Raw genomic sequence first — 16702 nt, forward strand, 5'->3', positions numbered from 1 at the left:
CAGTTTACAATGTTGTGTCAACTTCTGGTGTACAGCACAATGCTTCAGTCATACATGAGTATATATAATGGAATTGTTTAGTATTTATACTGAGTGTGAGCTTTTAAGAAACTTATTCTTCACTTGAAGCTGGGCCAGATTTTGGTCCAGATTTCATGTTGCACTAGCAGGCAGAAACTCTGAACCTGACACTGATTCCATGACTAATTATCTCTGTCTTCTATTACAAACCTTTTCTTAGTCCATAGAATCACTGAGATTTGGGAAATATTTACTTAATAATAATATATTGAATAATAATAGTAACATTTACTGAGTGTTTGCTGTATACCAAACTTGTAAATGTTACACATTTTACTAATTTAATCGTCACAACAACCCTATGAGGTAGGTACTCCCATTTTACAGATGGAGAAATGCAACATTAGTTGGTTAAATAATTAGCTCAAGATCATAGAGTTAGTAAAGGTCAAAGACAGGATGCAAATTCGGGTGGTCTGGCTCCAGACTCATGTTCTTATCTGCTACAATGCACTTCCTCTCTATGCACATTTACTATGTGCCCTGTACTGTACTAAACAGATACAAAGAAAGCACATGGAAGTAATAAAGTGAAAAATAACTGATGCTCACGGAGGCAAGAGGCTTTTCTCACGTGGCAAAGTCACACCTCAGTTTGATTCCTGGTTTCACCATTACTAACTGGATAACCTTGGTCAAGTGAATTTATCTCTCTGAGCCTCAATTTCTTTGCCTAATAATGAGAAATGATATTGATATTATTACATGGGGTCATTATGAGAATTAAATAAGATAATGCATGGAAAGTATTTAAGTACAAAACCTGGCAATAATGTTTACTTAGGGAGAAAAAAAGAAGCTTTTCTGGCTATAGCAAAATGTTATTTGTACCGCATTGTAAGATTCACCACCTATTATTTCTCTGGCTTCTCAATCATCTTCTGAAATAGGATAGTATTACCAGAAGTACATATCTGTTTAACAAATGAGAAAATTGAAGTACCAAATGTAAAATAATTTGTGAGGTTGGACAGTGGCAGGATTTGAACAGGATTCCATTCTCCAGATTCTAAAATCATGCTTTTCTCCTTTTCTCTGTTGAATCAGTGGCCACCATGAGAAACGTAGTGCATAAACATAATGCTAGGATTTTCTTTAGCTTTATGACTCTTCACACAGTCTGAGTACTGTATTGACCATATTAGTGATGATGGTGATGTCAAGAAAGGAAGCTATGTGGAGTATGCTGACCAGGGGAAAATCAGAGAGCCAACAGTCTAGCAGTCACCAAGGGAAACTAATTACCTTCTGGAGTTCTGATGAGCCTTAGATCAGAAGCTCAGGGGAGGTCTGTGCTATTAACATCGTGCTGGACTGTGTTATCGGATGGTGGTCTGTGTCTCTTGCAGCATGCTGTGGTAAAGATTGTGAGAGAGAAGTACTTGAAGACATCATCATTTGAAAGCCAGGAAGAACTGCAAACATTTATTAGTGAGCTCTATGTGTTCTTGGTAGATCAGATGCATGTGGCCTTAAATCAGGTAGGTGCTCAAGAACTAAGAACCCTTCTTTTTCTCGGTAGGTCCTCAGGGTCTCCTCTGAATGATTCCTTCCTTTCTTTCTTCTTTTCTTCTTTAATTCCACAAACATTTATTGAGGTGTCTGCTCCATGCTAGGCACTGGAAACACCAAGATGAATAAGAAACTGCCTAAACTATAAGGCTATTTTTTGGGAAAAAAAAGGAGTATCTTCTTTCAACTTCCTAGAAAAATTTATAACTGACATAAAGTTGAGGGATAAAAATAAAATCAACTATGTAAATTGTGAAACAAAAATTATCGTTCAATTTATTCTGTGAATGTCTGCAATTCTCAACTTTTTCTTCAAGATTGATAAAGAAAAACTATCAGTTTTCAGATATTATGCCTGAATGACAATGACACTTCAAACATTCCTTCTCTAATTGATAATCTGCTCTCTTCCCACTTGTCTGTTTATATTTGCACAACTTTTATCTTGCCTTCATTTGTTCATTTTTTAATGTATGCCATTGTGATTTGTTTGAAAACAATCACAAAATCAAAATCTTTTTTGCCTCCTTAGTAGTCTCTAACCAGCTCTGCCTCCTTATAGCCTCTATTCTATCTGTTCTTTCCTTCACTGCTTTTTTATTCTTTGCCACCATCACTTTTTCTTTCACCTGTTTAACCTTCCTGAAAGAGGGAGGAGAGGAGTGTCCAGTGTCCTAGGGTTAAGAGAACAATCTGGCAGAGATGATTTGAATGATTTGATTTGGAAAGGAATTGAGAATTGAGCATGAGCATAAGGTAATGTTGCCTAAGTCCCCAAGGATCCCCTGTCTAGTAGAGGAGACAGGCACAAAATACAGGTAACTAAAGTAGAGTGAGGTAAGTGCTGTGACAGAGATGTGTCCATGGTAGAGCACATTAGGGAATGCCTAAAGAAAAAGTGAGCAAATTCACCCTGAGATCTTTTAGGAAAGGATTCACAGAGAACCTGTGACTTGAGCTGGGCCTTGAAGGCTAAAAGGAAGTTCTCCAGGTAAATGTTTCAGAGCATTTGAATCATAGAGAACATCACAAAGTCTTGGAACTTGGAAGAATATGGCATATAGCACAGGTTGAAGTGGTTGAGGGACAGAGAAATAGATGATGAAGCCAGGAATCAGTTCTTAGTGGGGGAGTGGGGAGTAGGCAGGGAGGCCTTGTATGTAACACCAAGAAGTTTTGACCTTGTCCATTCTTAGAAGTTGGATGCAATTAAGTTGAATTATGTGCTAGGAAATAGTATTGTTAGATTTACATTTTACCAAAAAAAAAAAAAACCAAAAACCCTTGGATAGCATTATATAGGATGGGTTAGAGGTGGTGAAGCTGATTATTTTAACTGGTTATTACATACAAAAGAGGAACAGATGCTTAACTTTAATGCCCCACTGGGTAGCTGGTAATACCATTGACTAGGACAAGAAATACAACATGAAGAAATCTGGTGGAAGGCAGGTGATGTTGAATTCCGTGTTGAACATTGGCTCTTAGTGGGGTTTTGCTCAAGTGAGATCCAAGCTAGAGAGATGAGATTTGGGGAACCATGAGTATATAGATGCTAGTCAAACTGTGGCCATAGATGAAGCTGCCAAGAAAAATATGAGTAGAGAAAGAAACAAGCTGGCGGAGAAACCCTAGGAAACACCAACATTAAGGAATGGATGAGGAGAAGAATTAAGGAGATAAGTGAGTTGTGAAAAGGCAAAAACCCAGAAGTCAGTGGTATCTCAGAATCTAAGAGAAGAAAATTTTAAGAAGAAAAAGTGGTCAACATTGTCAAATACTCCAAGGAGTTCAAGAAAAACAAAACCTGGGGTTGAGGAAGGCGAGATTGGAGAAAATGGTCAAAACATGCAAATTTCCATTTACAAGATAATAAGTGCTAGGGATGTAAAGTACAGTGTGAAGACTTAAGTTAACCCTGCTGTTTGATATATACGAAAGCTGTTAAGAGAGTAAATCCTGAGTTCTCACTACAAGGACACATTTTTTTTTCTTTTCTTTTCTTGAAAGAATAGATGTAGCTTCCAAAGATTTACCCTAGTCTCATGTTCTCTTGATATTTGAAGACTCTAGCTAGTTATTGCCAAACTTTTCCAAGTCATGGCACCTAAAAATGATAATATTTGTCTGTACACTAGAGAAAATGAAAGAAGCTATTTGAGGTTAGAAATATTTTAGGGATTCTGACTGTCTTGAGGTTTGAGGGGAGCAGTTCTGCCCTAAATAATTTTTATTCACTTCCATGAGCTCAGACTGTTGGTATTCAGATACCTGAGCTTCTTTTTCAACCTTGATATTTATCTCTTGGTTCACTCTCACTCTCTTACTGTATTGGCAAGACCATAAGAAACCTCACTATCATTTTAGATATCATGACTAGAGTCTCGCATCTGATTTGTTCTTATAAAACTTCTCTACTTCCAATTGATTCATTTTGTCTGCCTAACATCTTGATACTGACCAGACCATGCCAGATGATGTTCAAGGCACTACTTCAACCATTTACATCAGCAGTGAACAGCTTCGACTCTTTGCATTTGAAGCAGAAGTCAATGAGAACTTTGAAATGGCAACAGTGTACTATGAAGAGGTAATTAAACACCTTCCCAGTAGTTGTTGTTACAGCTATTTGTACAATATGGGTATAATAAATAGTAGTTTTTGATTGTTTAAAATCCAACCTTATTAATGAAAGGATAGACACATAGATCAATAAAACAGTCCAAAAATAGGTTCACACAAATAAGGCCATTATATTTTTGACAAAAATTGTAAAATAAATTCAATGCAGGAAGAATAGCCTTTTCAAAAAATTGTATTAGAACTTTTGGTCATCCATATGCAAAAAATGAACCAATGAGACGGAAGAGTAAGAGGACATGGAGTTCACCTCCCCACCATGAACACAATAAAAATACATTTAAATGTGGAACAATTCTCACTGAAAACTATAACTGAAAACTGGCAGAAGGACTCCTGTACAACATAGGCTGAAATAAAGATATACACATAATCAAGTAGAAGGGGAGGGGAAGTGATCAGGTTGGGACCTGTACCCCTGGGAGGAGACCCAGGGGAAAAGGGAAACTGCACTCGCCTATACCCTGGGAACTGGGTTGAACCACAGACTGGGCAGCGCAGTCTCTATGCGGAGGAGGCCAGCGCCTTTGCTGGTTGGAGGATCACTGGGCAGATAGGAAGGGTGGGGAAGCCTGGACCCCTCTTGTGAGGAGTGCAAGCATGCTGGTTTGCCCCAAGGCAGGACTGAGAGAGGTCTGCCCTAGTGGCAGGGTTTTCCATGACTGCTTCACCATGCACCCCAGTCCAGGGCAACTGAATGCTCCAGCCCCACTCTGACTGTGCCACAGTGCAGCATTGGATCTGGGGTGGCCATGACTCAACTACAGGCTGCATCTGGGAAGAGCTGCTGACACCTACACATTTAGTATGTTGGACCTCAGTATGCACACGGGCTCTACTTGCTTCAGCACTCTGCTCCTGTGGTACAAGGGTCCTGGTGCAAGGAAGGAGAAAAACACATGGTGAATGGGAACATAGCCAGTCCAAGGCCAACACTCAAGGCTTATGCTCCAATGACTTGTAATTAGACACCCCCTAATCCCTGCCGTCCCTGACAGAGCAGTGATGGCCAATGATCAGAGAGGAAGTCCTGCCTTACATCTGTTGCCGGCTCTATCCTCTGCATCTCCAACCCCACCTCCTACCAAGGTGATAGATGCCAGCATACCCTCAGAAAAGACTTGACTGACATCCACATCAAATCTAGTTTTCCCATTCTGTGAATTACCTTTTAATTCTGTTGATAGTTTCTTCTGATGTACAAAAGGTTTTAATCTTGATAAAGTCCAATTTGTCTATTTTTATTTTATTGGCCGTGCCTTTGGTATCATAACCAAGAAATCATTGTCAAATCCAATGCTGTGAAGCTATTGCTCTATGTTTTCTTCTCAGAGTTTTGTAATTTTAGGCCTTATATTTAGGTCTTTGATCCATTTGAGTTATTTTTTGTATATGATGTTAGGTAAAGGTCCAACTTCATTCTTTTGCATGTGAATGTTCAGTTTTCTTAGCACTTTTTGTTTAAAAGACTGTCCTTTCCCTATTGAATGGTCTTAGCACCTTTGTCAAAAGTCATTTGACCATATATGCTAGGATTTATTTCTGGGCTCTCTTCTGTTTCCTTGGTCTACATGTCTGTCTTTATCCTGGGATCAGACTGATTACTGTAGCTTTATATGTTTTGAAATCAGGAAGTATGAGTCTTCCAGTTTTATCCTTCTTTTTAAAGACTGTTTTGGATATTCAGGGCCCCTTGAGATTCCATATGAATTTTAGAGTGAGTTTTCATATTTCTGCAAAAAAACATCGTTGGGAGTTTGATAGAGATTGCATTGAAACTGTAAATTGCTTTGAGCAGTATTGATATCTTAACAATTTAGGTCTTCCCATCTGTGAACATGGAATGTATTTCCATTTGTTTATGTCTTTTAAAATTTTTTTCAGCAATGTTTTATAGTTTTCACTTATTATGAGCTGCTTTTATTATTACATATTTGTGGCTAATCTTATACTTGCCTTCTCAAGACTATGACAGAAATTATTATATGTGAATCTCTAAAATGAAACATGAAATGAATCTTTAGGTTCCCAAGTAATTGGATGAGCATATGATGACCAGAACACTGACAGAGGAAGCAATGAGTCGAAGATTCATTTTTACATTATTTCAGCAAGTATTTAATGACCACATACTATAAGCTAGAGAAGTGACGGTGCTAGGCATTTAGAATTCAGTGGTAGGTAAAAAAAGAAATTATAGTTTCTAGTTTCAGAGATTTAAAAGTTTTATGGAGTGCTTACTATGTGATGTTATGTGCATAAAGAACATGGCGTAGTGTCACAATAACCTTGTTCCTCTTGATGTTTCATGTGTTAGAGGTTGGTCCGTGAACCCCAGAACCTGGAGCACTGGCTGGACTATGGTGCCTTCTGCCTCCTAACTGAAGACAATATCAAAGCACAGGAGTGTTTTCGGAAAGCTCTTTCCCTCAACCAGAATCATATCCACAGGTATGGTTGAAAGGGAGATAAGGAATGAGAAGGAGCAAATAAGCTTCCATATGAAATTGTCATGGTTGCATGGCTGTGACATGAGACCACGTTGTTAATAATGTTGGTGGATTCTTCTCAGCTTGTTGCTGTGCGGTGTCCTGGCTGTCCTGATGGAGAACTATGAGCAGGCAGAAATTTTCTTCGAGGATGCTACTTGCTTGGAACCAACTAATGTTGTAGCCTGGACTTTACTTGGTTTGATATTTTCCTGTGATATGAATGTGTTTTCTTTCATTAGAAGATTTTCCCTATTTCTTTCCACTCTTTAATGACTCATTATGTAGTTTTAAACTTTGGTAAAAATGTGGGGAATTTAAGTGAAATTTTGCAATTCTTCAGTATTTAAGGTGGGAAATAGTCCCATTTTGCTTCAACATCTTTTTTCCCTTCAGGCTTGTACTATGAAATTCAAAACAATGATATTCGAATGGAAATGGCATTTCATGAAGCCTTCAAACAGCTTCAGGCACGAGTATTTCAGGCACAAGTAACAACGCAGAGGAGCACTGGGACTGTGGAGTATGTTGAAGAAGGAGGGAAAGCAGAATCCAGTTTAGGCCCTTGGGGAATTACTAGTGGTTCTTCTACAGCAGCAACCAAGGTGGAAGCCCCAGCAGGTAGGACTAGGGAGATGATGAGTGTCTATTGGAAAAATTACTGATCTTATGAATAGGACCTGGCACGTAGTAGGTACTCAGTAAATACTTAAGTGAATGAGTAGGTGGGGTTCTGAGTTGTTCCAGGGATACCTGAAAAGGGTCTTCTGAAATATTTCCTCGTTCATATGACTTAAAGTCCAAAGCTTCTATTGTTGCTATTCTGTATTTGGAGTCTTAGAGAATTTATTATCTCTTTGTATCCCTAAAAGGAATAGTATTGTAGCCGAGTAAATTTCTTTCTTTTTCCCACTCCCCTTTCCCCACCATATAAGGTCCCACTCTTGTAATGGTTAAACTTATTTATTTATTCATGCATTCTCTTTTTACCCTGTTCTTCACTGCCTTTCTCCTTTCCTCCACTTTAGGAAATCAGTCTTTCTAATGTGTTTAATATGTGTGTTTTTGTTTATGTGTTTCTTGCATATGTTACTTTACTTATAAGTTACTGCACATTGTTATTTTATGTACATGTATTTTCAACAGTTTGAGATATAACTGACATTTCATAAACTACACATATTTAACATGCACAGTTTGGTAAGTTTTGACATATGAACACACCCATGGAAACATCACCACAATCAAGATAATGAACTTATGCAAAATCTCCAAAACTTTCCTTACATACATTTCTAATCTTTCTCGTGCCCCCATTTCCAGATAGCCACCAATTAAGTTTCTATCACTATAGATGAGTTTGCATATTCCAGAATTTTAGAATTAAGTAGAATCGCACAGTATATACTCTGCTTTTTTATTTGACTTTTTCACTAAGCGTAATTATTTTGAGATTCAAACATGTTGTTGCCCATATCAGTAGTTCATCCTTTTCATTGCTAAATAGTATCCCGATGTATGGAGATACCACACTGTGTTTGTCTGATCACCTGTTGGTATATATTTGGGTTGTTTCTAGTTTGGGACTATTAAAATAAAACTGCTATTGATATTTGTCTGCAAGTCTTTGTATAGACATATACTTTCATTTTCTTAGGCAAATACTTAGGAGTTGAATGGCTGGGACCCTGAGTTATCTTGCACAATGTTTTTATTTTTTAAATATCTGGGAATTTGCCAGATATTCTTGTTTTTTTATTTCTAATTTGATTTCATTGTGGTTATAAAATGTAATTTGCGTGATTGAATCCTTTTTGCATGATTTTAATCCTTGAACTTCTTTTATGGTGTAGGATTTGATCTATTTTGATAAATGTTCTAAATACACTTGAAAAAAATGTATATTCTGTTGTTGAGTGGAGTGTCCTATAATATCAATTAGGTTTAGTTAGTTGATTGTGTTATTGAACTCTCCACATCCTTTGTAGTTCTGTGCCCTTAAAGTTTTGTTTAAATAGCTCTTCCTACCTCAAGTCACGTTTTCTTCAATTAACTTTATAGTATTAGTTTTACATTTAGATCTTTAATCTATTAGGATTCCATCTTTGCATGTGATTGTAGGTAGGCTTCCAGTTTTATTTTTCTCCATATAAAGATCTAGTTTTCTCAAAACTATATATTAAACCATCATTTTTCTCCTTTGATTTAAAATATATATTCTCTGAACTCTATTCTGTCTTACTTGTCTTATCTTTAAATAATATCACACTCTATTGCTATGATGTTGTAGTATACTTTAATATCTGGAATATGAGGTTCTCTCATTTACTTGCCTTTTGTATACCTTACTTACCTATTCATGAACCTTTATTCACCTATCTGGAGTTTGTAGTGAGTTTATCAAGTACATTAAAAGTCCAGTTGGAGATTTTATTCAGACTGTATTGAACTTATAGATTAATATAGGGATAATTAATGTCTACCTATTATTAAACCGTTCCATCCAAGTATGTGGAGGATCTCTCCATTTACTCAGGTCATCTTCTGGGTTCTTTATTAGAGTTTTAACTTTTTTTCCAGTGAGGCTCTGTTTAAGTAATTCATAGATATTTTATAGGTTCCATTGCTATCATAATAGTATCTTATTTTAATTATGTTTTCTAGGTGCTTATTATTGGTATTTTTTAATGAATGATTTTGATTTTCTACATTTTAGATTTAAGTATATACTATTATTTTTTAGATTGAACTGTATATAACAATCTTATTTGCCTCTTGTTAATTCAAGTAGATTATTAATTATATATGTTTTTCAGAATATGGTTATCATATCTGCCAATATGAAGTGTTAACTTTTCCTCCCAATCCTCATACTACTCATGTCTTTTTATTATCTACAATAATATGATATGTATCAGTTGTGGTGTTCAACCTTGTCTTCTTTCTTAGCTTAAGGGAAGTGAGTTTAATGTCTATTAAGTATAAAATATGCTGTAAGCTTTTTCTAAAAAAACCTTTACAGAATCAAGGAGGATCTCCTCTATTCCTAATTTGCAAAGAATTTTTTTCATTAATAGGTGTTGAACTTCATCAAATTATTTTTCTGCATCAGTTTAAAAAATTTTCTCCTTTTACCTATTAATATAGTGAACATTGTTGATTTCTTTTATATTGATTAATCCTTGCAATAATGGGATAAATCTTACTTGATCACAATGTATTAATTTTTAATATACCTTTGGATTTCAGTAGCTAATGCTGTATTTTGGATCATTGCATCTTTGTTCATAAATGAAATAGACTATACTTTTCTTTTGTCATTTAGTTTTATAATCAAGATTTATTAAGCACCTTTTGTTCCTTTGCTCTTCTGTATCAACTTACATATGATAGCAATTGAGTTTGACTTAAACGTTTGGCAGAACTCAACCATAAAAAAACCAGGACCTTGGGGTTTTTGGCAGGGAAAGTGTTTGACTATCATTTCATTTGATTAATCTTTAATATATTTGTGTTCTATATTTCTTATTGTGTTATTCATGGCATTTTATGCATTTTAGGAGTTCACCAATTTCATTTAGGTTTAAAAATTTTATTAGAATATGTTTTTCATATTAGTCTGTTATTTTAAAACAGACTTTAATTTTTTAGAGCAATTTTAGGTTCACAGCAAAATTAAAAAGGTGTAGAGGTTTCATATATACTCCTTGTCTCCACACATGCAGTCTTTCTTTCCCATTATCAACATTCCTGGTGACATATGAGGTGCTGTATCTTATATGCTTATACTATCTGTATATCTTCTTTGGTGAAATGTTTATTAAGGTCTTTGGCCACTTTTTAATAAAATTGCCTATATTTTTATTAAGTCTCTTGCAAATATTTTCTCCCAGTTCTGTGGCTTGTCTTCTCCTTCTCTTCACATTGTCCTTTGCTTGCAGAGTATAAATTTTTAATCCCAATGAAGTCCAGTGTGTCAATTTTTTCTTTCAAGGATCGTGCCTTTGGTGTTCTATCTAAAAAGCCATACTCAATGTCATCTAGGTTTTCTCCTATGTTATCTTCTAGGAGTTTTATAGTTTTTGCAGTTTACACTTAGTTCTGTGATCCATTTTGAGTTAGTGTTTGTGAAGTTATGAGGTCTGTGTTTAGATTATTTTTATTTTTTTCATGTAGCTGTCCAATTGTTCCACTGCTATTTGTTGAAAAGTCTATCTTTGCTCCATTTTATTACCTTTGTTTTTTGTCAAAGATCAGTTTACATTCATGTGGGTCTGTTTCTGTGTTCTCTGTTCTGTTATACTGATCTATTTGTCTGTTCTTTTGGCAGTACCACACTGTCTTTGTTTTTGTGTTTTCTAAAATATATTTTTATTGAAGTATAGTCAGTTTACAATGTTGTGTCAATTTCTGGTGTTTTCAAAATGGTATCTTTTTCTGTAGCAGAGAATGACCTCTTCTGATTCACAGCCAGCTAGTACTGATCATTTCCTAATTGGCATTGCTTTTTATTTTTATTCCTAAAACATTTGTTATTTGAGAGACAGATTGGCATGTTTAAGAGCTTCCACAAATTATTTAACTTTTCTGTGATTCACTTTGTTTAATGGAGCATAATAAATAAATCTCATAATATTGTGAAAATAAATAAGATTATACATTACAATCCTTAGTGTAATACCTGGCATATAGTCATGTTCAAATATAGCTACTTATATGATGATAGTGATGATGATGATGATGATGATGATGATGATGATAATGATTTTGAACAATAAGATAAAATAGAATTCCTGTCATTCAGGGGTTTTAATATTATCTAAAAATATGTTAATCTTCTCTGGATTCTTTGTGGGTTTACAAATAGCTTTTGTAATAGGTATTTGTTTGACATTATCATGACTTGAGCTAGCAGCAGGGTTGGACTGGGAGTCATAGTGACAGAAGCTGTGCTGTCAGTTTAGCTTACACTCTTTAAATTATTCAGAAATATTAGAAGTCTGAAAAACAAGTGTTTCCATGCAATATTTAGGGAATGTGTTTCCTGTGCTATGGAAATCAATTGTATTTTATCTCCTGTAATAACCTTTTAATATACAATGTAAGAAGGGTTTTTTTTTTTTCATTAAAATTTAATCTTTTTAGGGCTGGGAGCTCCATTATCCATTCTGGATGAATTTCTTGATGAATCCTCTAACCTGCAGTCTGATTCACATGAACCCATGTTGTCTGTACAATCTCAGGATCCAAATACCAGCCAAAAACCATCCAACACATTTTTCAAGGGGATACCAACAAAAAAAGGTAATTAGAATAAAGATTTCCACTTGAAAGAAGGGTATAAACTAACTAGACAGTGATGAAAACTCTTATGATAAGCAAAATGGCAATCTTAACTTGCTTGAAGTTGATTCGTTTGTAATATTGTTTAAGTTCCTTCATATGAGGCTAGGCTCTGAAATCCAATCTTAATAATGTAACTCTTTAAATAGTAAGGATTTATATTTAGCTCAGAGAAGTAGCCAACTAAAGACCTGTGATTTCCTAAGAAAGAATTTTCATTTTTAAAATATCCACAGATTTAGAGTATTTACAGATCTGTTTCACATTCAGGAAGACATGAATACTTAAAAAAAAAAAAAGCTTTCATTTCATTCCGCTTGCATTTGGGACCACCAGTAGACTAACCTTGAGAACCTTGAGATCTCCTCTTTAGGGGCCATTGCTATAGAGTAATCTACTGATTTCAAGATTATAATTTTTCTCATATGTTAGAGTAGAATACTCTCCCTGCTATGTGTCTGAGCTTCTGACATTTTTCCTCTACATCTAATTGCCTATTATTTTAATGTATTTTCAGAAGCATCAAAATGTCAAGAGTCATTGACTTGTCTGCATCCCACTCCTTATAGTGTTTCCCAGACTCCTACCACCATCTTCATGGAGACCATACACTTCTTGATGAAGGTCAATGCTGTGCAGGTCAGAATATTTAGAAAAGGTCAAGTAGATGGAAAAATTTTAATGAACTACTTATAATGTCTTAGCGGTGTCTCTGCAAACTTAAATGTATATGATACAGAAATCAAATATGCTTTTGACATCACACTATAGGCCCAGTGGGATAAACATCCAAAAATATGAACCGCTCTCTGCAGAGAGCATCAGGACCCCACTGCAAGTCTGCTCCCTGTAGAATACCAGCAGAGCAAAATCAGACTCACATGTAGCCTAATGCCACCTTATTATGGGAACTCATATTATGTGAGTGTTGGGGGTTCACAGGAGCCTAATCATACCCTTCTTCCATTCCAGTTTCTGAACCAATTGGAAATAGATACACAGTGCTATATGGGGGATAAAAATATTAATTTTTTATTGGTAAAGCTGGGCTGGAGATGTGACTGGTCCCAGATTTGACTTATCCATGCAGTCACAGGTGGAACAGCTAGAGAACTGCAGTCCCCTTCCAGAGAAAAAGAGCTTCCTGCAAGGTCTACTTACCACATAGGAAATAAGAAACATACCCATGAAGTAAGCAGTGGGAGAGAGAGCAAAATCCAGGAGCCAAGAGAATTGACTTTCAACCTGTAGAATGATGCTCCACTTGAGGGTGGACAAGCTCAAGAAAGAGCAAGAATTATGAACTAGGTGGGGTGGACCACATTAAACAAGAGCCTTTAACATACTAACCTTTCACAATAGAGAAATAGGTTCTCTGTCTCCCTGATTAAATAAATCACGTTTCCCCATGTCCAGGAGCCAGAATGCTGGTAGAGGGAACAGCTGCAAAGTCCCCCATCCCCTGGTATTTTCCTAAGCAGGTATAAATGTTAGTGGAAATTTCTATATTATAGGCTGAGATGAGAACAGAGGGAGAAGAAAAGAAGGGCTTCCCCCTCTACTTAGCAAGTACATAGGACTTCGTGAAATTTGTAGGCCTTATATAGTATTAAAAACAAAGAACAGCCAAAAGTATAAAACTAGTGAACATAACAAATATTTGAGAGTGTGTCGGAAATAGGCATTTATATTGCTAGGATCCCGAGTCTGGAATTTTAGAAAGGGAGGTTTTGCCTCACTTTAAGTTTCCTTACAGTGACAGCTGCCTCAAAATACTACTTCATATGTACACGGAGTGGTTGATGAAATGCTTCTGTCTGCTACACAATAGGCTAAAATTTTAAAAAAAAATAGGCTAAAATTCATCCAGTATGATCAGGAAGATACAATACTGCAGATAATTCACTTGGAAATGTGACTGCCTCAAAATACTACTTCATATGTACACGGAGTGGTTGATGAAATGCTTCTGTCTGCTACACAATAGGCTAAAATTTAAAAAAAAAATAGGCTAAAATTCATCCAGTATGATCAGGAAGATACAATACTGCAGATAATTCACTTGGAAATGTGACTAAGTAAATAGCTGGTAATGGAATCATGATGTGGTGAATGTTTATAATTCACCCGTATCATTTTGAAAATGACAAGTATTTCATTCTATAATATGTTCCTTATTATTTATATCAGAGACATAAGAGAATCTTCAACCATGAGAGCTATGAAACTGATACAATGCAGTCGTTTACATGTTTTTTATAAACTGATTTTTTTCTTGCAGTATGTACACAGAGTACTTGCACATGAGCTATTATGCCCTCAAGGAGGCCCAAGCTGTGAGTATTACTTGGTGCTGGCCCAGATACACCTTCTCAAGAAGGACTTTGCTAAAGCAGAGGAATGCCTTCAACAAGCAGCCCAGGTGGACTACCTGGTAATAACTTTTGCTAGAGCCTCTTAAGGAAAGGGCAAGCAGGCTTTCTTAACAGTGGTGATGCCATATCACATGTAGATTTCTGGTTCCCAGAGGCGGGGGCCATGAGCTGTCAGTAAACTCAATTATCTGTTTTCTTCCATTTGGTTTTCTTAATCAATCATGAGTTTTACAAAGGGCAGAGAAAGGATAAGGACAGCTCTTTAGCAAACCGTTATCTATTTCAAGTTTCCTGAACTTCTATTTCTTATTGTGAATACTATCATGGTTATGCTTGAATGGTTTTCTTAATATTTACCCTAAAGACAAAATTGCTTTGAAGAATGTAAGAAAGAAATGAGAGGGCAGTCCTAGAACAACACCTCCCAGTGCAACTGATGGCCCTCATTGTAATTTGCAAAAGAACATGGACTTAATCTAAGTTTAAATGTTAAACAAAGATCATTAATGTACTTTTAAATACCACTTCATCCCATGTATTACTTGTTCTTCACTTTCTCAGAACCCCAACGTCTGGGGCTTGAAGGGTCATCTCTATTTTCTGAGTGGAAATCATGCTGAAGCCAAGGCATGCTATGAGCGAACCATTAGTTTTGTCGCGGATGCTTCTGAGATGCACTTCATCTTCCTGCGACTGGGGCACATATACCTGGAAGAGAAAGAGGTGAGGGATAGATGGTGGGGAGTAACTGTGTAAATCAGGTCGTGGTCTGGGACCTGATTAGAGTTCAAGCATTGACATCCATCTTTATGGACTAAAAATAGCAATATGATAATGACATTTTTACATCCAAAGATAAAGTGACTTGCCCAACATCAGATAACCAGTAATTAATAGAAGCAGGATTCAAACCCAGGCAGTCTAGAATTAGAGTCTGTAATTTTAACCATTATGATACTAAAAAAGTTAAGAACTCAGTAAGTATTATTTTAGATATTATTTTAGCTAACTTTCTTTTATTAGCAGTAGTAGAAACATTCATAGCTTGAGTTAAGTAACAGAAAGTGTCATGGGCTTCAAAAGAACTTCTCCAAACTTCCTGTTCAACACAAAGCGTTATATGTAATTCACCTGAGGCTAACTCCATTCCACTGGGCACTGTGACATGACCTTTTAGCACTTCCTCTCCACAAGTCCTGTCTATATTTTAGGAAATACCCACAAGGCCTTCTAAAAGAAACTTTCTCTTATGGAAAATTTCAAATGCATACCTAGTAGACAGAATCAGAGAATGAACCAACTTGGACCCATCATCCCACTTCAACATTATCAACATTCTGCCAAAGGCTTTTTGACTCCATGCTTTTGTTTTGACTTCATTTCTCTTTCTAGAACACACAATTTATTTTATTTAAAATAAAACAACAACAGCAATGAGAAGTTACAATGCCTTATAGTTTAAGGAGGAAAGCTCACATAGGCTTGAGAGAGAAAAACCACTGTCCCATTGTGGTGAAATAAATAAGAAAAAGTTTTCTTTCTGAAGTTGTTGCCAGCTGCATCTTCTCAGAGCTACTGACTTACTCAGTTCTAGGCAGGCAATTCTTAAGCTGTTAGCTGAGGCTCAGCTATTGCTCAATCTCTCACACTTGAGTTACAAGACAGGGAGTCTTTTGTGGGCAGTTTCCTTGGGAAGTTTGGTTTTTGTTTTTCTAAATGCCTCCTGTACTACTGTAGAGAGCTTTAGACCTTTTACAACAAGGTAACAAACTCTCAGTATGAGGCTTTTATCGAGTATACCCCAAAGTTCACAGACTATGTATCTGTCATCCCACTACATGGTGTTGCTTTTAAGTGAAAGGGGATAATCCATAAAGTCAAGGTGGAATTCAGATAATCATCGTGGTTGCCTAGAACTTCCAGTGTAACACCTTGCTTCAACTTATGCAGAGGCTGTAAATGTCTGTGGGACTTCTACATCAGTCTGCCCTTTAATTTGGTTTATCCCTATCTTCTCACTAGTTTTCTTGTGATAGCTTCCTTAAAGTAGACATAAAAATATAATCCAAGTCCAGAATAGCCAACATAACATTGAAAGAGAAGAATAAAAGTAGAGAATTGACCCTACCTGACTTCAAGACTTACTATAAAGCTACAATAAGCAAGACAGTGTGGTATTGGTGAAATAATAGACAAATTGTTCAGTAGAACAGAATAGACAATCCAGAAGTAGACCACATAAATATAGTCAACTAATCTTTG

The 16702-nt window shown here is 36.1% G+C and overlaps 1 protein-coding gene across 7 annotated transcripts in view; it reads left to right on the plus strand.

Annotated features, from left to right (window-relative positions):
* Nucleotides 1–16702, plus strand: part of CFAP70 (cilia and flagella associated protein 70) — a 71948-nt gene that overhangs the window by 38110 nt on the left and 17136 nt on the right. For 5 of the 7 annotated variants that reach the window (XM_064488058.1, XM_064488063.1, XM_064488061.1 and 2 more), the window contains 9 exons: nt 1431–1562; nt 4058–4183; nt 6551–6684; nt 6806–6921; nt 7119–7343; nt 11868–12026; nt 12583–12704; nt 14347–14499; nt 15002–15163. In XM_064488058.1, coding sequence (XP_064344128.1) covers nt 1431–1562; nt 4058–4183; nt 6551–6684; nt 6806–6921; nt 7119–7343; nt 11868–12026; nt 12583–12704; nt 14347–14499; nt 15002–15163 — 1329 coding nt within the window. Of the gene's footprint in view, nt 1–1430; nt 1563–4057; nt 4184–6550; nt 6685–6805; nt 6922–7118; nt 7344–11867; nt 12027–12582; nt 12705–14346; nt 14500–15001; nt 15164–16702 lie in introns of those variants that run through there. The other 2 variants (XM_064488064.1, XM_064488062.1) reach the window with 2 other exon arrangements.

This window comes from Camelus dromedarius, chromosome 8 (genome assembly GCF_036321535.1).
Source record: "Camelus dromedarius isolate mCamDro1 chromosome 8, mCamDro1.pat, whole genome shotgun sequence".
Classification (NCBI taxonomy): Eukaryota; Metazoa; Chordata; class Mammalia; order Artiodactyla; family Camelidae; genus Camelus; species Camelus dromedarius.